Here is a 26,098-nt window from a genome sequence, read left to right as displayed (position 1 = left end):
TGTAATTCCAATTCTATTTGAATCCGAATATAAACCAATCTGGATATTCGATTCGATCCGTTTGCCGCCTTATGATATCAATAGAAACTAGAAAGTTGAACAGGTGAATTGGCTAGCCCGGAGCCCGGAGCCCGGAGCCCGGATTGGATAAAAGGCCGAAATGAGCAATCCCGTTATATGAAGCAGTAAATATAAGAAGATATGGAGGGTAAATTTCAAATTTATGAAAATATATATAAGATTTAATCAGGGTAAATCGACCGAAGGTTTCAGAACTCGGTTAAAAAACCAGAGGATGGTAAGGAGATTGTCCTCGTAGTCGTAGAAGGACAAGAACGAACGCAGAAACCAGGAAGTAGACTCCAATCAAATCACGAATAAGCTCTGTGGTGAAGCGAGAGACAGAGATGGAGACGAACGCTAGAGAAACTCGACGAAGGAAAATCGTTGACAGAGGGGCAGATCGTCTCGCCCTCATCATGGGCAAAGCCCAAGATTTACCATCAATTCCAACACCAGCATCAACACAAACACAAACACCATGTTTACTACCTAGTCGCCATACGTATACAGCCTCATCACCACCAGTGCTTTTCGATCAAGATCTGCGGGGAACTCTCTTAGCCGAAAGCAACGGTACCCTTTTTCGCCTTCTCTGCTAAATGTATATACATATAATTCGTAAATCTGTTATCTATGCTTCTAGTATTTTCTCTAATTTTCTGATTTCTAACCTTTTTCTGCTACTTCCTTGGTTTGAAATTCTGGTCGAAGTTCAATATCTTGAGTTCGCTGTTTGATTTTATAAACATAAATAAATTAATGATAATGACGGACGAACCGGAAATCTTTGGCCAGCTTCCTGTTTCATCTCCTTGATTGATTTCCATTTTCTAATTAGTTTGTTGAAATTGATTGTATTTGAAATCTTTCAGAAATTAACGTATTTTTCTATTGATATTTATTATCGTGATATTAATTCTTCATCTATGAAATAAGGGAAGGGAACCGTGTGAAACCCAAAGAAAGTTATCTTATTTTCTGCATTATATAAATGTTCTTTTGTTTTTCTTTTTCTTTTCTCCGATAGGCACCATATAGCTTAACTATAAACAGAAAAATGGAAACAAGGTAGCACTGAGGGAAGACATTTTAAATTTCACCTTATCGTATCCAATCGATTGAGGAACAAAACTCTAAACCTGGAAGAGGTACAAGAGTCTGCGCTCTGAGTTTTCCTGCCAAATCAATCAGAAGAACTACACGTAATCCTTAAACCATAGGATTACAAAGAGAACATCCATAAAAAGTTTTGCTTACAGCATCCCAATGGGGGAGAAATTACATTCTAAAGATAGTGAATACCACTGGAGAGGAGTTCAAATGGGCCACTAGTTTCTTATAATCATGTTAAACCAGGATTTCTTTACATCGTCAATGGAAAACCGCACAGTTTATTTATTTATCTTTTGATTAGTTACTGCACAGTTTTTTTGTTTTTTTTTTTTTTTTTTATTTGCTACCAGGAAAACTGCTCAGGGGATGGTAAAGTTACAGGGATAAGGTTTGTGGTTAAAAATGAATAAGATGAATTCTAAATCATAAATGGACCCTAGATAAGCGATGTCATCAATGGGTTATTTATCCAGCTTCCAGCCTTCCACATTAAAAACTTGACAGTTCCTTTGTATAGATAAGTGATTCATCCAATTGGAGATACAGGGTCAAGCCTATCTTGACTCCACCATCTTCACTTGACAATGACCTTGTAAATATTTGACTGATGTCAGATAGCTGGTTCAATCAGAGAATTAAAAAATGTTGCACCAAGTATTAAGCATCGAAAGATAATTAACACATACGCTTTCCTAATTGTAATATGACTATTGGGTTCTAACTTTCTACTTGATGTTCAAGTCTTCAAGAGTTTATGGGAGTGGGTTAATCCTTGTCAGCAGATGCTTTTTACTTAGTAACTTTTGCATGATTTCTCAAACAAGGAAGTGGTACCATACAAGGGGATGTTAGCCTTTGGGTGCAATATATTTGCCATTATGAGCTTTTAATGGGTGGCTTTGTCAAGGTTTTGGAGCTTTATGAAACAGAGTGCTAGAATTCCAACAGCAAGGTAATAAAGGTTGTGTAAAGATTTTTGGATTCAAGCATAGCTTATAACTCCATATCACAAGTTCACAACTTGGCTTAAGGTTCATTCATACCTCAGTCCTTGGGAAACCATGATTAGAGTATTGGATTTATGATCAGTATTATACCTACTCCAACAAAGAAAAGAAAATATAATGATGCTATTTAACCAAAATTTCCTGTTTTAATTCAACATGTTGGGTGCAGCCTTGCTAACTGTTTACATGGATTTTCCAGAAGTTAAATTGCAATTCTGAATGGTGGGATGTTTTAGATAACAAATATGGTTGTCTTTCCAGTTAATTAAGCTCTTGAACCTTTCTGCCTACCATAAAAAAGTAACACCAGAACTGTTATTTTGTAGGTCGTTGTTTTCTAGTGAACATGCATTTGCATCAACTATGTTCGTACCATCATCAAGTCCAAAACTTGGGACTAGATAGAGAATCCATAGCCATAATGCAGTCTGGGATCCAAACCCACCATCATGGAGACTAACTAGGCCAAAAGTTAGCTAAACATGACGGCAAATATGTTTTTTGATCTATATACTCGGATGGTGAAGTTCCATTAAAACTCTTTGAAATCTCTGAAAATAATACATAGAGAGTAGTTGGGCTTAAAATCATATGCACGATGACCTTTGGTGTACTCCCTCTCTCTATTAGGTGGCATTATGTAGTGGCGGATCCTGATTATGTACATAGCCAATATGTGGCAAGTTGTCCCTCAAACTGCAATTATGTCTTGTTGCCCCAATTTTTGAAACTTGCAAGTTTCATAACTTTTTATTAATAAGATGTTATTGCTGTCTTGCTCCACTTTCTTTACTACTATGCCATGTTATTGCTCATAAGTTTGTTTGGTAGTGCAGATGCCCCCCGTGGTGAAGATAATGCCTTGCCAAAACATGAGACTAGTAGTGAACCTTTACAGAGTGATACTCCTAAAGCCATTAAGAAAGCAGAACCCCAGTTGCGCAAATGTGCAACAAACATTGGATCCAGAAAACTTCCTCTGGATGTCATCAAGGAGATTGAGCCAGCCATGGACTCACCAACAGCTCAACATTCATCCAATTCTATGATTGATACTGAACCACGTGCAGAAACACAGCTGCATCACACCAATAAGATTATCTTGAAAGAGATCAGCTCCTCCATCTCAACTTCTGAGGTTACCCGTCTTCTCTGTTCTATCACCATAGCCCTTCTTGTTGTTCTATCCCATCTCAACATTCCTCTATTAAGCAGTGTCTTTGTAAAGAGCATTATCACCTTCAGACCTCTCTACTTAATCTTGTTGACAGATGCAACAATTGTGTTTGCACGAATTCTTTCTCTGAAACAAGGATGCACTGAAAAACCTAAGGAAGAAGAGCAGCGATCTTCAGAAGACGGATTTGATTGGATAGCGGATGTAGGTAAGGCCTTGGAGATTGTGTTGGTGTTACAGAAGGCAGCTGCCGCGGCATTCCTGGATTGCGGTGTCTACGTGGTACTTCTTGTCTGTGGCCTTCTTCTGGTTCATTGATGGCAATACAAGTTTGACACCTGTAGCTCACCCTGTGGAGAACTGAAGATATCAATTGACCCTTTCTCATTTCTTCCTTTTGTAAGCGTTATTAAATGCGAAGTGTATCAGTTGCCCTCACTGGTTGATTTCCTTACCACTCACCCTAACTTACAAGGACCTGGAGGGGGGTGCTTTTGCTTTTATTTGCATTGCATATTTGATCATTCTAGTAAACTTGATCCTAATTCAATCTCTTTTTTTGTGTAATTTCCATCACCCTGGCTTTTGTTTACACCATGTGGAATAAATTCAGATTGCTTAGGACAGTGGACTGCTCATCCGGCAACCAGCTGATGGTTGGTATGGTTTGACTAGGCTTAGGCTGCGTTTGGAATCTTTTGCTTTAGTGCTTGTGAAAGCGAGAAATGACAGCAAAAACAAAGATTTAGGGGGTGTTGGTTAAAAGCTGATTCCAGCTGGTTTGGAAATGCACTGCAGAGGCCATGGCATGTTTGGGAATGAGTTATATAACTGGTTCCAAAATGCCAAATATTGTGAAATTTGGAACATACTTATTTCCTGTGTTACATAGTGCACCGCACCTATTTTCGATTGTTAAACATTGATTTGGTATAAATAACTTTTGTTAATTCCAATGTCTTGGAAACACACCACACCAAGAGATGTGTGTGTGCTACAGAACTTTAAATTTCAAATATGCCAGACTTAAATAACCTAAAAACGCACCACACTTGTTTGATATTACAGTACTGATGTGAATTCAATTTCATGTCCAAGCATACCACGGTTAGGCTTTGGCCATGTTTGGGAGTGTTTATAAATAGATGCTTATTTGAAATAAGTGTTTATTTTGGCCGGGATTACATCATTAAGCACTTGTTGGTGCTTAGAAAATAAATCCAAAATAAGTGTTTATTTTGGCCGGGATCACATCATTAAGCACTTATTGGTGCTTAGAAAATAAGCCCAAAATAAGTGTTTATTTTAACAGTAAGGGTTTATTTTTCAAGTCTAAATTTTTAAGTGCTTATATAACAAGTATTTATTCAATTTTTTTTCTTTTAAAATTATCCCTAGTTGAATTTTAAAATACCACTTATAAAACCATCCTTTGTTGAATTTGATAAAAGTGCTCCTGTAAAAGTACTTTTATATAAGTGCTTTTATAAAAGTACTTATATAAATATTTTTATAAAAATACTTTCATAAAAGTACTTCCATAAAAGTGATTTTATAAAAATATGTCAACTTATTTTTAACATAATCACTCCGCACCACATTTGTTTGAAATTCACAGCACTAAACATGCCCTCAAACACTGCTATGGAATCATACCAGTGCCAATACCCAACTGCAGCAATCGAATAAAGGAACATTTAATCATAAGTCGCCAAATTCAATGATACAGTTTACCATTCATGAGTCCAAGTAAAAGTTGAGCCCTATTAATTTTTTGGAAGCTACTTACTGGGTAAATGCAGTTACTTACCCACTTGAGAGATGGATGGATAAGTTACATCAGAAAAAATGAATTTTTGATAAACACTACGTAAAAGGGAATATAAGTATCTTATTCAATGGGAACCAAAATCCTGTTGAATTTCGCCTCTATCAAAATCCCAAAAAAAAAAAGAAAAGAAAAAACAGACCCTTTGAATTGGATCAATCAAAATAACCACAAACCCCCCACCTCCCTCGGGAAAAAGTATTGATGTTCGACTTCGTCCCCTAAACGTGTAGACTCTTTTTTATAAGGCTATAATCAGACAACCGAGATGAAACTGACACGAGTGATGAAAGGTAAACAACGAAAAACAGAAGGGTTCAATGACATACAGCAAGATAGGCATCCTTCTCAAAAAAGGAGGAAAAATATATCATAGCCTTCTATTTTAAGAGACAATAAATCCTTTAGGCTTTACATCAACACAAGCCTCACCCCATTGTTAATATAACATCCATTAACCATTCAAGCTGGCATATAACAAATATCCATCATCCGTCCGAAACTTTATTCAAGACTACAGTGGATAGGAAGGCGGATAAGTAGGCTGAGAGGCAGCACCATAATCGTAAGCACCATAACCAGTCTGTCCCCCATATGATCCACCAGCCCGAACACCACCAGCACCCATATCTTCAGGCTTGAATGCATAGGGCTGAGGAAGTGGTGCAGTTGGGTTTTGGGAATGAGCTCCATATGGTGATGCAAAAGATGTTGGAGGAGGACCCTCGTAGGCATTCTGACTTGGATAATTGTATGCTGCCGCCCCAGAATATCTAGCTGGAGGTGCAGGTCCAGTGGGTGGTGGACCCCTACGGCCATAAGATGGATAAGAATTTGAAGGCCTGCCTGCTTTGGATGGGCGGAAGTTAGGTGGGCCACCACCACTGCCCCCTCGGCCTCTCTTGTTTTGAGGTTTGCTGGTTGCTGCCATGTTCTTCTTTCTGTCCGCCTTGGCCTTCTCCAACTGAGTGAGTCGCTTCTTTAGGCTGTCAAGTGTGAACTCAGCCTCAAGCTTGTGATCTTCGACGCATTTGATGATAGCTTTAATTGAGTTCAACTCTAGCACACTAGCTTCTTCCTGATGAACCAACAAAACATGCAACAAGGTGTTGATAAGCACAATATAATTGACAATTAAATCTTTTATTAAGCACTAGAAGATGATTAAGAATTGAAGCTAATTACAGTTAGATGTCAACATAATGTCCATGCAGCTGTGTTACAATGACAGCAAAAAGTAGAAAATTTTGGCGCATTTATACATATATATTGATGTGCATACGTACTATAAGCACAATGCACATGCAGGAGTGAATATTAAATAATTCCTAATGCACTAGAATGTGATGGAGAATCAAGATTAAATGCAATTGGCTGTGGACGTACAGTTGCAGCTGCGCTATAATGTCCATTCTTCAGTATCGTAGTGGCATTTCTTCTGGAGTTCCTAAGATAAGACTTAAGCAGAGAAAGAGGAGGAAACCGTTCAGTTAAACCAGACTCTGAAGCAAAATATATGGCCTCGATCTCCTTGCCATTCTTCACCAATTCATCAATTATATCTGTGAATAAAATGCAGAAACATTTATTAAGAAATACACTCAGAATAAACAACTTCATGAAATACAGATCATTGCATTACTGGGAAAAAAATTAGGGCAGAATCCCATTCCATGGAAAACAGAGAAAAGGTTTGATGTTATTTTTTTTACTTGTGATAAAGAGTTCATTAATCATTTCTCATTTAAAAGCATTTTCTCCCTCATCAACAAACTATGTACAGCACATATGTAATCTTCCAAGTTCTAATAAACCAAGGAAATCTCATGGAATTCCAAGAGTTCACATCCTCTGCACCCACAATGCAGAAGATTTTCTGCAACCACAAATGAAAAAAGGGCACACCACTCCATCTTATCTATCATAACTCAACAGGAGTTTCTCTCTCCCCTCCCGGCAACCACAGCCGCCCACGGCTGAGGATGAGAAACATTTCTCTCTCTTCTCTGTTGTTTCTCTCTCGATATTCTCTCTCTCCCCCTCCTTCGTTCTCCTTCAGTAGCCATCCTCACCGCCTGAGATTCTCTCTCACAGATGACAAGAAGGCCATTCTCTTTGAATCCCAAAACCAATTGCTGTGATTGGAATCTCATCACAAAACTAACGAGTGAAGCCAAAAAATTATTGGTCAACAAGGGCATCATCACTCCTCTTGTCTTCATGCTTCATTCTAAAACAAGATTACGAGGCCATCGAAGCTGCTCTTTTTGCTTTACTCAAGTCTCACCATTCATAGCCAAAGGTACGTTACATACATTATATTTCTCTCATATTCAGTTGAGTTATTCACCAATCCATTCGTGGCCGGCCTTGTTTATTTTCTGAAACTATTGTTCCACTTTAATTTCTACTTATTCCAGGAACAAGATCCTTATTGCAGAATCTGGTGCAGTACCAACTATTGTGGATCTCCTCCGACAAAAGAGCAGCAGCGTGCCAACTGAACTTGCTATGACTGCTCTGTTGATGCTCTCATCCTGCACCAAGAACAGGAGTGTCAGAGGTTGCAGCAGCGGCACTGGTTGGAGGGTTGGGTTGCCAATTCCAAGGAAGAGAGATGAAGAAACAGGAGAAAGAGAGAGAGAGAGAGAGAGAGAGAGAGAGAGAGAGAGAGAGAATTCTGGCAGTGCAACCAGTAAAGGTAGATGGTGGTAGATCATGAGAGGGAGAGCGGAGGCAGGAAGAGAACGAGAGATAAAAAGGGAAACAGGACTTTCGAATCCAGCCAAAAAGGGGATTGGATGGGTTTTACCTTTTAACAAATTTTAAAAGCCTTTGGAGTCCAAACACCCGTTAAGTCTGGACTCCATTAGTCCTAAAACCCATAAGTGATATGGTGTTTTCTCATTCGCGGATGCAAAAAAAAAATTCTGCATCCCGGATGCAGATGGTGTGAACTCGAATTCTAAAATGAATATCTTCTAGGTTCCTACGTAAATCAGATACTAATTCACATCTCGTTGCAAAGCACAATATATTACTCGGTTGTTGTTATGGACGCATTAGTGGGGAAGAAGTACTGCTGCCGACAGCAGCAGTAACGTGGGACCCTCATCAGATTATCTGGCTAGCCACTGCTTTCTTACTCTTACCTTATCTGTAAGCAGTTTAGTTAGTCTTATCTAGCAGTCTTATCTATCTTATCTGTAAGCAGTTTAGTTATCAAGGAGTCTTCCTACAAGGAGGACTCTTACCTCTTGTAATCTCCTATTTAAGGAGCTGAAATTATTGAACAAAGATATCAAATTTCCAGTCAAGAAAGAGAGTAAAAGGAGAGTTCGGTGATCTCTTGGACAAATCACCCTCTAGGACGCCAAGATAGGTTCAGCTAGGAAGGGGAGGAACAAGGGAAAACAGAAACTTTTCCCCGTGGACCGACCTGTGATGCGATCCTATTCCTGGGCCCATAACAACTTGGTATCAAAGCCAACCATCATGGGAGGTCTGGAGCAGCTAGCATCCGGGGTCCACGAACTGGAGCATAGGCTCGTGGAAACCAGCATGGAGGTTCGTGAGGTCAAAGACGATGTCTGGGAGCTGCGACGCTTGCTGGAATCGTATTTCTCTAACAAGGAGAGGAATCTAGAAGGGGTTGTAACCACAAACAGCCACCGACCAGACTTGACAGAGTCGTCCGACAAATAGCAGGTCGTCGCCCCAGTAGCCGCAGTCGTTCCCAAGTACAGCAGGCTGGAGTTCCCTTCATACATCGGCGCCGAAGATCCTTTGGGATGGCTGTACAGATGCGAGCAGTTCTTCCACAACCAACAGACAGGGGACAACGACAAGGTAAGCTTGGCCGCATTCCACATGATGGAGGTGGCGCAACTCTGGTTTTATAAATTGGAGAAGGAGGAACCCGGGCTCAGTTGGACCCAATTCAAATCCTACTGCCTCCTCAGGTTTGGTCCCCCATTGACGAGCAACCCGTTAGGTGAACTGATCAACCTCAAGCAAACGGGAACGGTGGCTGAATACCAGCGCCAATTCCAGACCCTCCTTGCCAGAGCAGCTTCGGTATGACCGGACCAACAGGTAGACATGTTCACCGCAGGGTTAGCAGAACCCTTGAGGGTGGATGTGGAGATGCAACACCCCCCCAACCTGGTTACAGCCATGAATCTAGCTCGCGCCTTCGAATGAAAGATGCATCTCAGCCACGGAACCTTCACTATGGGGCGGCCTCCATCCGCATGGGCATCCCCGGAACCACTCAGAATGACTCCATCTTCAGCAGCCAGCCAAGAACGGAAGCCACAGACGAGCCACAATTCCAGATCAGCATCCAGTGAGGGGAGCAGCGTTGTTGCACCCTCTATTAAGCACTTGTCCAAGGCTGAGATGGCGGAACGCAGGGCGAGGGGATAGTGTTTTAATTGTGATGAACTCTACTCAGCAGAGCACAAGTGCAAGAGACTTTTCTGCCTCTTGGTGGAACAAGAGGACAATGAGGATGAACCCCCTTCATTGGAACCCGATCCAGGAGGGCTAAATCATTCCACCTATCCTAGATTCCCTTGACTGAACTCCAAGACACATATCCAGGTTTCGAGTTTGAGGACAAGCTCGTAGTCCAGGATGGGAGTAATGTTATGGACGCATTCGTGGGGAAGAAGTACCGCCGCCAGCAGCAACAATAACGTGGGACCCTCACCAGATTATCTAGCTAGCCACAGTTCATCTTACCTTATCCTTATCTTATCTGCTTTCTTACTCTTGTCTTATCTGTAAGCAGTTTAGTTAGTCACAGTTCATCTTACCTTATCCTTATCTTATCTGCTTTCTTACTCTTGTCTTATCTGTAAGCAGTTTAGTTAGTCTTATCTAGGATTCTTATCTATCTTATCTGTAAGCAGTTTAGTTAGTCATATCTATCTTATCTGTAAGCAATTTAGTTATCAAGGAGTCTTCCTACAAGGAGGACTCTTGCCTCTTGTAATCTCCTATTTAAGGAGCTGAAATTATTGAATAAAGATATCAAATTTCCAGTCAAGAAAGAGAGTAAAAGGAGAGTTTGGTGATCTCTTGGACAAATCACCCTCTAGGACGCCAAGATAGGTTCAGCTAGGAAGGGGAGGAACAAGGGAAAACAGGAGTTTTTCCCCGTGGACCGACCCGTGACGCGATCCTATTCCCGGGCCCATAACAGCTGTAAAGTAAGATTCTTGTATTCTTAAATCTTAATTAACACAAGTAAGGAGGTGGACTAGTAGTAATTAAGCAATATATAGAAATAAGTGGTCATGGGTTCAAGTCTCATCAAATGCATTTTAAAATTTCAATTATTAAAGGACCTAGGCAGTTTCATGAAACCAGACCGGTTCACCAATTAAACCGTCCAGTTAGTCGTTTTCCTCGGTCTTTTATCAAAAGCAGTTATTGGGTATGACCGAACCAGTCGAGATCCAAGGTCATGGTTCAATTGATCCGACTGTCCAATCTAGTCTGGTTTTCTAAACACTGGTAAAAGCATACAAGTACAGTGATGTTCCTGATTTGCAACTGCAAGGGCTTTGAGGTGGTTTGAGGACCAATTTTGTGAGGAGGAAATCTGACTTCCATACAGTACATGGACGCCAAATCAGTATTGGTACTTCCAACTTTTAGTACAAATTCCATAACCAACATCTTGTCCAGTCATGTCCTTGCCATATCCGGATATCATGGCTTCTGGAAACCCTCAACTGGCCACACATGTAGGAAGCCATCATGTTACCTAGACTGACACATTGTAACAAGGGGAACAAAAGAAAAAAAAAAAAAAAAAACTCCACTAGTGCCATGTTTGCCTCGAACTACTGATCCCAATTCCAAATAAACACTTACGGAGTGATTCTTGGATGGTTGTTTCATATCCATGGCCCCATGCTATGCCTTAGAAGTTGACCCTTGATAGAGTGATTTGGCACCAGAACAGGATTGGTGTAACTAATCCCAAATGGTTGGATAAGCTTGTTGAGTTTATTATCAATTTTATAAAGTTGAATTTACAACAGATAAGAATACAGCCAAGCCAATTGATGGTGGCTCAGTTGGTAGGATCTCTGACTCTCGGAATAGAGACCTGGGATCAAATCCCACTGCCACCAGGGCTGGGGGGTAAGGGAGGGGGATGGGCTACTCCCCATTGTGTAGCACCTTGAAGCAAAAAAAAAGGCAAGTGTATGAATATAATATGATGTCCAACATTGTTTAACATACAGAAAACTGATTGTTTAATGCATGGACAACCACCAGAATAAGATCATAACCCAAGATCCAACTAGTGCATCATTCAAAAACATCCTTAAAAGAGACAGTCGTAGCATAAAGATTTAGGCAGGAGATCTGTCTTAATTATCTACACACCAGCTACAAGGTTGTTGCTGCAGACGGTGGATATTAAAACCTTTCTAGGTGGAAGCCACATAAGGCTATTAAGCAATATAAGGAGCCCACAAGACAGAAAAAGAAACTTTAGAGTAATGTCATTGTTTTGGGTCATTAAATGGTGCTCCTAGAACAGGTAGGCAAAGCTAATGGCACCTCCAAGGAAAACCAAGCCACAGTGCCTCTATATACCCCAAATGGGTATGTGCTTAGTATAAAGATCCTTCAAGAACTTACCTGTTAAAAGCAAGCAGCATATGCATGCAATACAGGTACAGTATTAGATCATTAAGAGAGAACAGAATGTAATTGGATTGATTGGATGAGGCAAAGCCATCACCCTCATATTTCTTGAAAGCCTACATCTATCATAATATATTAATAAATGTAAGGACCTATCAGATTTTTCTTGACAAGAAAAGAGGTCAACACAGACCACCACATGTAGATTACTAGATGTTACAGGGGTTCCTTTTATGTGTTTAAGTTAGAAAGCTAAATACTTTATTAATTTCACACACGAAAAAGGTGAAAAGGTAACGACCCTGTGTAATGCTATTACTGGCCTAGAAAAACTGAACAAAATAATGGACATGTTGCAGTTGAGGAAGTAATTCAAAGTGAAAAAAGTAAAAGAAGAAAGAGGGCATGCCAGTGTAATAGTTCAGGATCAAATCATACTTACTTTAATCTCGTATTTAAGTCCTTTTTTGTTACTCATCCACCTGCTTACATTCCTGAATCAAGGCTTTGAAGGCTAATGACCCTTTATGCCTAAGATATCAACTTCAGTAGCCTTTAATCTCACCCCAATACCCCCGGATATTTATAGTCTATATCAGAAGCTTCTTTCCCATCAACAACATTGACTGGAAAATCTTCATAATATTCATTCCCTGTCCCTACCTCCTTGCCTTCTAGATAGGGGTGAGCAAGAAAAACTGAATAACCGAACCGAAAATCCAGTTAACTGAACCAATCGGTTCGGTTTTGGTTTGGTATTTAAAAAACCATAGGTACCAGTTCAGTTTCGGTTAACCAATACAGAAAACTGGCGGTTAACCGAACCAATCGGTATACATCTATGTCTATATATTTTATGTATATTTATGTATAATATATATATATATATATATTTTTTTTTATATATTAAAAATTAATAAATGTGCATAATATATAAATGTATAAATATATAAAACCGAAAACCAACAATTAACGCATCGGCTTCGGTTCGGTTTCTATTACCAGTTTTCCAGAAACCAATAATACCAGTTCGGTTTCAAAAATAGGCCCACGGTTCGGTTAACCGAATCATGAGCACCCCTACTTCTAGACTCTGGTTGAAAAAATTACAAACAAGGTAAATCAGTGTATACAAATCCTATGTTACATTTGATGGGGATTTAGTATCATATTTACATTATAATTCTAGATTATGTTCAGGTGGAATGCATTACCATATAAATATTGGACATCTTCTACTTCCAAGCTTACAGCAAGCCAGCAACCAGACAATTATGGTCTTTTTTTTACTAGATAAATTTGGGTGGCATTTGGCAAGTCTTTTTGTGCAGTCTTTTGGGCTTTGGCAAGCTCAAAAGACCAAATATCGGTCTTTTTTTGTTTGGTAACCAAAAGTCGGAAAGATGAGAAGACGCATGTACGGAAAGACCCGAAAAGACTGAAAATGTCGAATTTTGGGAAGTTTCAAATAAAGCTTCTGATCCTTCTGTGTGATAAATAGCCTCTACATGCATTTTTAAAAGCCCAATAGACCAAGCCACTTACCAAACAGTCTTTATTTTTAAAGACAACACCCCAAAAGCTCAATATGTCTTTTGGCCATCTAGGCTGCTGGAATATCTTTTTAAAAAGACTAGCCAAACGGCACCTTGATTAGCAATCAATCTGAAACCAAATGTCCAAGGAGACACAACTATAGTGATAGGATGGGTACGAGTAGATGTCTGCCTTGGTGCTCATATCAGTCCACCTAATTAGAGAGGCTTAGGCTATGGCTTCAGTTTACTAGGTTGATCACCTCATTAATCTGGAACTCTACTGTGGATGACCCCCTAGCACTTCTTTGTACGAGTGTCTTTGCATTGTCCCATGTAAGATCTAAGGTTGCAAATCTATGAACTGCCTTGCCCCATCTAAAGTCTAGCATCTGGGATGAGCACCTTATCCATCTAGAACTCTAGATCAGTTCTAGACAACATGGAAAAGGAGAGGCCTCAGAGGTACTGGGTATTATGGAGGACTCTCCATTAGTAAAACTTTATGTATTAAGTGGACTTGCCTTGATACATCTAAGGTCTAAGATTGCATATAATATAACTCTGTCATCAATAATAACAATTTAAGAAAAGTGCATGTATTCAGACAACAGAACCCAGGGGTAGCTCCACCAGGTTACAAGGTTTAAGAATGTCAACTACAATAGTTTGTTCATGTGACATAGGAGAACAGTAAAGAGACTAGTGAGAAGTGATAAGATGACAGTTGAGGCACTAAAAGAAATAGGGAAAGACTAAAAAGGATGTGGATTGAAGTAGTGAAGAAATCTGTGACGGCCCTTGATATGGTAAAATGGTGCAAATGGATTCATGTAAACAACCCAAAAAAGTTCCTAAGGCTTTGTTGATCTAAATTGAGCATATGCTCAATGGGTACGTGGTGTACTATTATACCATGAAAGTTAGTTGCAAGTTGAAAATGTGCATATACTCACACGCTGACAACCACAATAGACAATAAAAATACGTAAAATTTTGATATAAGAAAAGGACAATAAACAGTGATAAATATAGCAATTAATATATGATTTGCAGATGATCTGAAATTGACAGCTAATAGTAATAGACTACAGTTGCAAAGAAAGTTTTGAAATGAAGAAATCCCATGATGATTTCCCTACTAAACAAAATATATCAAGAAGTAATGATAGTAACTTTATTTGAATGGGCAGAAAGAATAAACAGCGCTCGAAACCCAGACCTCCCATTTTCTCCCCAAATCCTAATGAAGCAGCAAGCTTTGGCATTTCCTTTCTCGATGGGAAATCCAACACCAACTTCCTTAGGAATTCTTCTTCAAACCGTGACTGCAGCCCAAACCCAACAACCAACTGAAGAAACATCGTAGCTTCTGCAGGACCAAACCCGCCCGATTCCTTATCATCCATCTTCGCCTTCCATGCTTCCGCAACTTCATATGCTCTTTCACCAATGCTTGAAGCCACAACCGGTGCTTTCTCACTAGAATCAGTGGCAGGAAAATGTGCCTGAAGCATCATTCCACACGCCCAACGACGGTCAGGAACCCCTCCCTTTGCAGACTTCTGGTTAATAAAATCCTCCATGGCATCCAAAATTAGACGTGCAGGATCAACTGATTCAGCAATCGACAGAGATATTTCCGCCCTTAGTAACACCGGAGATTCCTTCCGTTTCGCCACCAGAAACCTCAACAAGCCGGGGGAATCCATCTTCCGGCAATAAGACCTGAGAGCTTCCGCCAGACCCAGATTCGAAGTTCCTGTTTTCTCGAATTCCGCAAGGGCAGCTTCCTTCTGCTCCTGAACACGGGCAATGGCAGCCGATTCACGCTCCGGAATCGATTTCTCCCGCTGTTCCAAGGCTTCTAGTGTCTTCTTGGTCTCCGAATCCAGGGCTTCGATCTTCGAATCTAGAGCTTTGGATTTTTGGAGGAGAGATTCTTCCAAGGAAGAGAAATGGCTTGTCAGCTTCTTCCATATTTCGGTGCAGTTCGTTAGAAGTGTCTTTCGTGTTTCGAGTGCTTCGAAAACCTTCTGAAACCGATCTCTGTCGATCACTTGGGTCGCCATGACCGAAGCCACAACGCGTTCACTGCTCATCCAAAAAAAAAACCCTAAACCCCTAATAACTGTCTCATCTCATGGATAGACAGGTTAGAAACCTGAAATCCGTCCGATATTAATCTCTTGGCAAAATTACTTAAACCGTCTCTATTTTCTGATAATATTTAAAACCCCCTCCATTTTGATCTCCATACAAACCGCCTTCCATATCTTAAATAAACATGTGAATAGGCCCTTCCGTTAATTACCTTAACAGAAAACGCTGAAGTAATGATTTAAAACTTTTAGAGTTCCATATAGGGACATGGGATACACCCCGAATGAGACAGGGACAGGGATGATTTTTCCCTCACTGGAAAGGGGATGGAAAAATTTTCATCCCATGCGGAGAGTACTCGCCGCCTCATAGGGACCAATTCCCACCCAAAAAATATAATTGAATATGTTTGAATCTTTTTCAATATTATTGTAAATTTTAATTATTTTATTTTTATTTTTTAAATAAAATAAAAAATAAAAACAATATAATTAATATTATAAACAATCACGAGAAATGGGGATCCCATGGGGATGGGATAACTTTGTCCCCCTTAGCGGGGATAGAGATTTTCACGAAGAAAGGGATGGGGAGAGGCTCCCCATCCCCGCCATGCCCCATTGCCATTCCTAGTTCCATATTTACCTATCGCTTTGTATTGGATGAAGATTTATCCAATCTATGCCACTTAGGTGGCCTGAGCTTTATTCTTTACCCCAACAATATAACTCTGAGCTACTCTCATTTCAGTCTTTCTTACTCCCTCATGAAGCCATGTCATCACTGTCTTCACTTTGTTAATCATTCAGCTATTGTTACATTTCACCGCTACTGTAAACCATTTAGTTTTTATCCAACATACCTCTCCACTGTTATTATTTCATTCAATTGATTTAGGTGATCACAGACTCAAAATAGCAGTGGAAGAAGGGTTGTGTTCATTGCACCGGTTTTGGCATTTTGCCACTGCAAACGTATGCTATTACATTCAGCATACCTGTGTTAGTTGGGACGCATCTACTGTGCTTGTCCATTCGAGCGATATGCAAAGTGGGTAATAGAGATTATTCAGACGGGTCGGATCTTTGCTATGTTCGTCTCAAATCCGACCCATTTTCTGTTACTGTATTACCATGTTTGTTTTGTTATTGTGTTCTTCAATAATTTTTAAAATATTTTTTGTTTAATTACTTTAATCCCAAACAAACTTCTTAATCTAGGTTTGTTTACCATAACTACAGTAAACTATTTAACTAAAAATTATTAATTTATTTAATTAAAAATTGTATTATGTTGAAAGTAATTATGTTTTCCATTCACTAATATTTTCAGTAGTTTTAAGCTTTTAATAAATTTTAAAATAAATATAATATTTATTAATAGAGAATGTTGAATATCTTTTCTGAAATTTGCTAAATTTTTTCAAAATTTACAAAAATTATGAAGATCACTAGAAATTACTGAAATTTAAAATAATTACTTAAAATTTATTTTGAAATTGTTTTTAAATCATTACAATAAATTAAAATAATTATTGAAATTTAAAATAGTTATTTTGAAACAATTGCTGAAATTTTAAAATAAATACCATATTTATTTCTTATGGTATTTATGTAATTGATAATAATTAGTTAATTAACAATCTTCTCTTTGGACCCAAGTAATTACACGTATAATATATATCATGATTTTAGGAATCCAACCCAATATAATAGGAAACCAATCCCTGTATGGTAGGAAATCTTTCCACATTTGAAATTCTACAGTCTATTCTCTCTATTTATCTTATACTCAACACAGCAGGAAAGGTTTCTATAACTGAGTTACAGCTCTATCTAATCTCCAATTCCAATATTCTCAATTTCGTCCCCATAACATCTTTTCACTCTGCTGTACTCTTTCCTTCTCTTTATCTTTCTTCTCTCTTTCAGCAGTTGATGGACAGAAGGTAACCAGGTAAATCCAATGGAGGGAAGACATGCCATAGTTGATGCTACATTTGCATTTTGTCTTCTTTGGAGTACAAGTTAGGATATGTTTCATTTTATGTTTTCAAAAGGTTTTCTGGTGAAGTTTTACAAAAGATTTGGGAGTTTTGGGGGTTAATTTTTCTTGGTGCCATTAGAAGGTCAGTATTTTTTTTATTTTTTTAGGTCTATGATCTTCTGTTTTTTTAGGTAGGACATGCTAGGATCAAAGAGAAGTTAGTTAAATCAAATTAACTTGGGTACCTTAACTAATTTGCTTCATTAACATAAATGAAGTAAGTTAATTAATTAAAAGTAATTAATTAGTAGTTAGTTAACTTTGTGTATGCCTAACCTGGGTTATCTAATAATTTAGTTTTATTTGTTAAAGCAACAACTTATTAATTTTCTTCCTATATATAAAAATGATACAAATTAATAGAAGTATTTTAATATTTTTTATTTAAAAAGAAAGTAAATACAAATTAATACATGTTTAATTTTAGTTTCAAAATTAAATCTTATAATTTGATAATGATACTATAAATTTTTTATTTAAAAAAGTAATAAAATTATTAGTTTTATATTCAATTATTATTATTTTAAAATCATTTAATCCATTTTAAAATAATAATAACTAATACTAAATAAAATTTTATTAAAAATTAAAACAATGTAATAAAAATAAAAACTAATACAATCTGGAATGTCATGGTCCTCTTTTTTGAGGCGCAACTTGGGTGGGTTGGGTCGGATAAAGGGTCAACCCAATCCCGTCTCAAACCTCGAGCTTAGGTTTGGCCCAAATCAAGGTTAAGCTTGAGTATACCAACCTAGGTGCAATTTCTACCCTACCCAATGGGTTTTTGCTTGAATAATGGGTTTTGGGGAAAGTTGGGTCTTGGTAGAGGTGTAAATCAGGTTGTGCCACCCGCGGCCCCGCACGAACTTGGACGGGTCCGGCCCGGCCCAGCACGACGGTCTGCGGGCCGTGCTGGGCTTGGGATTTTAGGTCCACCGGCCAGCACGGCACGGCACGACCGAGTAGTAGCACATCTCATATATATTTTTTATATATATTTAAATATATTTTATATATATTATAATTATATAATAATGCATAGTATATAATATATTAATAAAATAAATATTTTTTAATTTTATTATACTAGTTTATTTAATTATTGCATATATAAGCAATTTTATACGCAAAATTTATATAAAATCAAAATTTTAAGTTTTTTTGTCAATTTTTTTAAATAAATAGCTTTGGCCCGATACACAGCCCAACCCGGCCCAAGGCTCAGCTCACGGGCCCATATGGGCCTGGGCCGGGCCGAGCCGACCCCCAAATTTTTCATTAAGTAGGGCGACACAACCCGTGATGGCCCGCAGGCCAGCACAACACGACCCACTTTACACCTCTAGGTCTTGGGATTCTACAACCCATACATTACAAGTAGGATATGGTACTATGCTAAACCCGACCCTCCGATCCCCAACCCACATATTGTTGGAAAGCATATAAACTTTTGTATACTAGGCGTTGAATTTAATAATATTTTGATTTTGATGTGAAGGATAATCGATAGTTTATGTGTTTTTTTTATGTCTTAATCAAATATTTGGAAACTTTGTTATTTATTTAAGTTACTTTACTTATTTATTAGTTATATATAACAAAAAATAATAGGAAATTAGATGTGGATTCTAAAGCCTATCACCCCTATCCTTGAATGTGGGGTCAATGAGGGTTTTACATTTTCATTTGCGGAGAGGGTTTGGATCCTCAAAATCCAACCCAATATGGGTTTTGTTGTGGGTACCGATTGGGAAGTTTAGGGAGGTAGGTAGAGTCTATAATTTACAAAGCCTTATTAAACCCACTCTATTGCCATCCCTACTTGGGCTAAGCTTGGACTTGGGCATATTGATCTTTGTAGCTCAATTTCCATATAAAGTAGATTGATAATATATAGATATGTATAACACAAAATGTCGAGCAGGCTTAGATTGTATCAAATCAATACCCAAGCCCTTAACCTAAGCCTACTCCAAGTTTAGTTAGGCCTAAGCTTTTTGGCCCAAGTCTAGCATGAAGTTCGGAAACTCAAGCCCGACCTATGCAAAAGCTTTGATTGAGTAGCGTTGGGCTTGGGTTGAGTCCCCGCTAATTACCTCATAAAGGTAATTTTACATTTGGATTTCATTTAGGAAGGAGAGAATAGTGTTACATTGATCATGATGTTCATTTTGCACTTTTTTTATATTAATCACTACCTAAGACCCGCTTAGTACACCATCACATCAATGGCTCTTTTCTTTGATAATAACCATATTTGAAACCACATAATCGTTAGGATAATTCATCCAATGCACCAACTAGGCTACCCCTCGGTTGGTTTTTGCACATTTACAATAACGACCTATTAAGGATATCAACCCACAACTACAACATAGTTAAGAGAAGGGTGCATTTGTGTAATTATTTGAAATGTGAAGATAGGTTTTTGTGGAGGTTAAAAGTATAAAGGGATGTTCATGTAATTTTACCTTATCTCTCTACCAAGTAGATCCTTATATAGCTAACGTTTATGCAAAAAGTAAATTGTTAATTTATTTTTTTTTTGTGGGTGAAATAATTAAATAATAAAATATTCAAATGTACTTACACGTATGCTTGGATGAATTCTCCTCCAAAGAATAAAGTAAGATTTTTAAACGGCTTTTTAAAGGTACCAATAAGCACGCACATGCTTTGCATGTTACAATTCTAGATGATGATAATGATAGTAACAATATACCCAAAATTTTATATGAACTTTATGTATTTATGTATTTTTTGTTTTTTTATTTCCATTTTTTATTATTAATCGGATGCAGATTGCAAAATTCAAATCGGATTACATAAACACCTCATCCAAATATGTGATAAATGAATCGAGTTGTGAAGTTTCAAGTATCATTGATAGGCCTACTTGTTTGGCTTAGAATTTTCTTTTTGTAACGTTTTATCTTTTTCTTTTGTTCATTTATCAAAAAAACGTAAGATTTAAATTGAGAGAATTGAATGAGGTGAAAATAGTAGTTCGTTCAATTTACAATTGAAACATTGGGACTATATTAAAAAATGGGTATTTTAGTAAAAAGAAAGTTTCACAATCTTATTCAAAATTTTAATAGTAGTGTAAATATAGAAATATAGACGTGTTCAAATTTTTTTATTTTTTTATTTCAATTTTTGTGTGTAAAAATAATTTTGATATATCACACTTACTTTTTGTTTAATATGATAAATACATGATATTACACATGTGTCTGAATGTCATTTTGCAAAATTTAATATATATTTTTTATTTTTTTATTTTTTTATTTTATTAATTTCTCTTATTTGTTTATGACATTAAAGTTTATCACATTTAACCCAAAAGTTAACTATTTATTATTATTTTTTATATTTCATTTTTTGTCGGTTCTAAATTATGTTTCGTCTTCATCAATAATAAAAATACTTAATGTTTATTACACTTATCTTTTAATTTGATTAATAAAAAATATCATGTGTGTATATTTTTTACATTTGTTGTAATTTTTTATATTTATTTTTATATTAAAAATTTTATTACCTAACAATGACTTCATAGGTTGATTAATTTGTTTCGGATTGTTGAATTTCTTAGCCACCACTTGGATAAAAAATAGTTTTGTTTTTTTATTCAGTTTTAAAATATGTAGGTTTATATTGTTAAAAATATTAACATAAATTTAATTAGTAGCATTTATTATTGAAAATAATTTAAAAATATAGAATTTAATAAGAGAATATTGGATTTAATAACTTAATTATAAGACTTAATAGGGGGATTAAATGAGGTGAAAAGTAATAATTGAAGTTACATTTTCAATCATTTAAATAGAAATGGATTAAATACACATATATAAGCATTTAAATAGCCATTAAAGCTGACATTAAAACTATAATTAAATGACTTTTATACAAATTTTAAATAAATACATAGAGGGTAATTTTAGTCTCTATTTGGGAAGAGTGTTCATGCAAATGCAAATGGTTTAGTTTTGTGTTGACAAATTTACTTTATTACTAAATGATATTTTAATTGTAATGTGTGAAAACATGAATTCCTATATTAAAATCTACTCCTTATATTGACCAAATATGGATATTGTTATTACTTTCAATACAAACATGCTTTTAAATTTGTCAAACTATAAGTTTCGGTACACAAATGTGCTATTGCCAAAAACCCACGACTTAAATAGAGTGCATATATGCATTAAAACGACATTTGCTCGTCCGAAACTGAGCCATAGGGGTAATCATCTTTTAGCCTAGCTTGACTTAGCTTGCAAGTTTCCACACTTGGCCTAGGTTTTGTGTTCATCCTTAACGTAGTCATAGGCTTGCATGATGCTCATAAAACCATGAGATTGGCTTGGGCCCAACGATAGCCTGATCCTACTATTAAATAAAATGTATTTAGGGTCCTTCAAGTTCATGGTTGGAATTGGAATTAGTTAGAATGGATTTTTATTTCTGAGTTCTCGAGCGAGGGGGGAATGGCCACTCCCTCAAATGGAAGAATGCCATCCCACTAAGAATGGAAATGAAATTCTGATTTTACCAACCAAACAGTTGAAATTGGAATAGACCATTCTGATTTTAATTCCAAACTCCTATATAAATAAAATGGACCCTTGTAAACATAGAGCCCAACCCAACCCATCATATGATCATCCTATTTTTCATGCATTCAATTTAAAATTTGTTTCTTAAAATCACTAAATTTTTCAAAACTAATTCTCTAGAAATATAGCCAGAGGTAGATTAAGGATAGGAATCCAAATATTTTTAGGGCTTGTTAGTTTGCATCGAAAGTAAGATTTACAAAAGAAACTGACAGAAGCTTTCAGAGCAAGGTTTAAAAAGGAAGGTACAATAAACTATGACACTTTTTCTCAATGTGCTAAATCCATAAATTTCAGAGGAAGAGAGAGAGAAGCTCTCAACTATATGATGGATATAAAGGCTCCATGCCCTGGTGGATTTAATGCCAGCTTCTTTGAAAAATACTAATATATCATTACTCATTAGGCAATCAGTCAGGACAATATATAAAAGCTTTCTTTCGCTCTGGAAAGAAAACATGACAAAAGAGACTAAACAAAACCTTTATTTCTCTCATCCCAAAGCATAAGAGTCGAACAAACTTAGACCAATAGAAGGTCATCAGTCTATACAAGGTAATTGCTAAAATCCTAGTCAACATGTTGAAACCTATCTTATTGAATCTAAATTTTTCATATCAATCAGCCTTTGTATTGGGTAGTCAAATTTCAAACAATATTCTATTAACATAAATTTTTTCACACTCTGGGAAAAAAAAATAAAAAACAAGGCTAGTTGCATACAAAAATAGACATGAATAACGCATATAACAAGCTTGGTTGTGAATACTTATAAGCAGTTATGAGAAATTTGAGTTTCCATGCAAAATGGATAAACCAGATAAAGCAGTGTATAACTACGGTGAGTTCCAAGTTTTATTAAACCGAGTAAGGGAATAAGGCAAGAAGACCCCTTATCCCATATTTGTTTGTTTTGTGTTATGAAGCCCTGACAAGACAAGTTGAAAAACTAAAATTGAAGCCAAGGGCAAATTTAAGGAATTATATATAGCATCCAAAAATCCCGACCTTACAATTTGCAGGTGATTATCTTTTCCAAGGCCAACCTAGAAGTTGGACACGAAGTCAAGGCAATCCTGGTAGAGTGTGCAAATGCTTCCGGTCAATGCAAATTAGGATTCCTATGGCAAATAAAATTGAGAAATACCTAGGAGCTCCCACTATAACAAGAATTGTCACAAAAAAAAAAAAAAAAAAAAAAACTTTGAGGGTTGTATTTGGAAACATCCCACAATTCCAAGGGCTACTTCAAATTTCCGAAAGAACCGAAGAAGGAAACGGATACACTTCAAAGGCAATTTCTACGGGGAAAGAAAGAAAATAATAAAATTTCCGAAAGAACCGAATAAGGGAGGTCTTGGAATTAGAAAAACCTCCATAATAAACCAAGCAAACATGATGAAGTTGGGCTGAAAAGTTCTCAATTAGGAGTTAAACCTCTGGGTCGGAGTGGTGAAAGAGAAATATCCAAAAGGAAGGCGATTTTATAATGGTGATGAAAATTTTTGGAATTTTGATAAGCTAAATGAAAATATCCCACAAGTTATAGTTGATAAAATAAGAGCCATTGGTATATGTTCCCATAACAGAAAAAGAAGATAAACATATTTGGGGCAATTCAAGAAAGGGCAAGCTCCCTCTCAAAGAAGAATATAACTCTCTAAAGACCCAAGTGACTAGAGATTTGTTGAACGTCTTGAAATTCCTAAACAATTTGTGGAAATTCAAATGTCTGGAAAAAAAATAGAAGTTTTTCTCTGGCTCTTGATAATAGATAAGCTGCCAATGGAAAACAAGGTGGAATATCAAGACTAGGGGTGGCAACTAGACCTGTTCATAGGCTAGGCTCGGGTTGGGCTTTCGCTCCTCATTAACAAATTTTTTTTAGGCCTAAGACCGAGCTCGACCCTCTTAAAAAGCCCAAAGCCTGACCTAACAATGATTTTTTTTCACTTTTATTGAAGATTGCATCTTGAGTTCGCTTGAGTTTGTTGGAGTTTACTGGTGGCACTGGTGTTCACTAGTGAGAATGAAAACATTGAGAAGATAGAACCACGCACGCACACACACATAGTGAACTCACTGCCATAGTTTACTGGTGGCGCCAGTTCATGAGAAAATGAGAATATGCGACAGTGACTCAATGAATGAGAAACTAAGAATGAGAACTGAGAGAGAGGAGAGAGAGAGAGAGAGAGAGAGAGAGAGAGAGGACCGATGCTTGAGCTTGCATGTCGCCTATGAGATTGACAATGGTCGCTGCCTGTCTGGGTTTGTGCCGATTATTGAGAGTGAGAGTGAGGAGAGAGGATAAAGATTGAAGAGAGGAATAATAAAGGGTATTTATTTGGCTAGGGTTTAGAAATTAGAATAGATTACATTGGGTTGGGCTGACCCATCGGGCTACTCGGCCCATGAATAGGTCTAGTGGCAACAAATCGAGCTTCTCATGAGTTGCTCGAGCTCGGCTTGGATCGGTTTCAACCAAGCTCGAGCCCAATTTATTGGCTCAATTATTAAACGAGCCAAGCTCAAGCCTACTAGAGCTTATATATAATATAATAAAATTATAGAAAATAATATATATATATAATAAAAATATTATAATTATTAATTATTATAATTCTTAAGTTTTTAAATATCAAATTAAAAATATTTATATATATATATATTTCTATTTTTATAAAATATTTTTTCTCAAAATTGAGCTCGAGTCAAGCCAAGCCGAGCTCGAGCTCGAGTCTTGTAGAATAGTCTCGAGCTGAGCTCAAATCTCGTATTATTTGGCTCAGCTTGGCTCGAATCACCCCTAATCAAGACCATCTGATATGGGAAAGAGATAAGTTGCTTGTTATGGTTTTTATGGAAAAACCCCAATGACAAAATTTTCAAGAACAAAAGTAGCCAACCTCAAGAAATAGTTTAAAAAAAAGCTAAGGATTACTTGATGGGGGTAATATAGAGGCTTTGATTCAAAACTCAATCATGGATAAGATGGATTCCCCCTCCAGAAAAATGGAATAAAGATCAACCTAAAGGAGGAGGTAAGATTGATTTTGGTTGTATTGTAAGAGATCATATAGGTTAAATAATTCTTTTAGCAAAAGATTCCAGAGTTTCAACTATGCCTCCAAACATGATGTAATCTAAGGAGATTCATTATTAGTTATTATAGGCACTAGCGAAGGGGATTCTGCATTGCGGGGGTTCACTCATAAACTATCAGGTTCAAACTCGATTCGAATTAGATATTTGAGCTCAAGCTCAAAATCGAATCAAAAGCTCAGGAACTTGACTACCATAGGTATATATCCTTAATCGGTATATGTATTTTAATTTACCTCCTTGGAACTGTGTTGACCTATTTCGAAGATTTACAGATCTATCACGAGAAGGAAATTATCCGGCAGATGGGTTAGCAGCAAAGAGTCAACTTTAGTTTGGAAACGTTCATGCAAGACTACTTCCCTACTGATCCTATCCTCATTACTCATTTCGTTGTTGCGGGAACTGGGAAGGGCTCTCCCCCGGCCGATGTAATGTCTCTATCTTATCAGCAAACAAAAAGCGAGGAGACATTTTGGGTAACTGAAAAGCACTCTGACAGATTTTTTACCTTCACAGTCGGTTGCTCATGTTAAGCATTTGAGTTTTAGATAGTTACTCAACATGTCACTCATCTTAATCGTCTAGCATTCTGAAACTAATAGACGACGTTGGTGTGTTAGTTGGTTTATTCCGTTATTGACGGGAATTCAATCTCTCGCAACCAGTATTTTGGGAAAAAGGGAACAAAGGAGAAGTTATTAAGGGTGCCAATACCAGAAAAAAACGTAGCGCGTTGGGTTAGACTTTTCAAATTTTCACCAAACATAATTTATGGCTATGGGCTTTTTGTGTGGGACTTTTCCCTAATAAATCATTGC

The 26,098-nt window shown here is 37.1% G+C and overlaps 2 protein-coding genes across 3 annotated transcripts; one reads left to right on the top strand and one right to left on the bottom strand.

The window, feature by feature from the left end:
- The first annotated feature begins 217 nt into the window (after window positions 1-217).
- On the top strand, window positions 218-3,927 carry LOC148869197 (uncharacterized). 2 transcript variants are annotated; one of them, XM_088968669.1, is made up of 3 exons: window positions 218-636; window positions 3,020-3,321; window positions 3,455-3,927. In XM_088968669.1, exons 1-3 carry the CDS (start codon window positions 408-410, stop codon window positions 3,488-3,490), a joined length of 567 nt encoding a protein of 188 aa, XP_088824795.1. In that variant the 5' UTR covers window positions 218-407; the 3' UTR covers window positions 3,491-3,927. The 2 variants fall into 2 exon arrangements, with proteins under 2 accessions (XP_088824795.1, XP_088824794.1); XM_088968668.1 differs by having other exon boundaries at window positions 224-636; window positions 3,020-3,927.
- Window positions 3,928-5,533: 1,606 nt separating this feature from the next.
- Window positions 5,534-15,567, bottom strand: LOC148869196 (FRIGIDA-like protein 4b). The gene is made up of 3 exons (XM_088968667.1): window positions 14,618-15,567; window positions 6,575-6,750; window positions 5,534-6,266 (listed from the first exon to the last, which is right to left on the bottom strand). Exons 1-3 carry the CDS (start codon window positions 15,495-15,497, stop codon window positions 5,703-5,705), a joined length of 1,620 nt encoding a protein of 539 aa, XP_088824793.1. The 5' UTR covers window positions 15,498-15,567; the 3' UTR covers window positions 5,534-5,702.
- Window positions 15,568-26,098: the final 10,531 nt, after the last annotated feature.

This window comes from Nelumbo lutea, chromosome 2, assembly GCF_056320005.1.
Source record: "Nelumbo lutea isolate HS-2025 chromosome 2, American lotus-T2T, whole genome shotgun sequence".
Lineage (NCBI taxonomy): Eukaryota > Viridiplantae > Streptophyta > Magnoliopsida > Proteales > Nelumbonaceae > Nelumbo > Nelumbo lutea.
The sequence above is the reverse complement of the archived record's forward strand: the minus strand, read 5'-3'. Positions and strand labels throughout refer to the sequence as shown.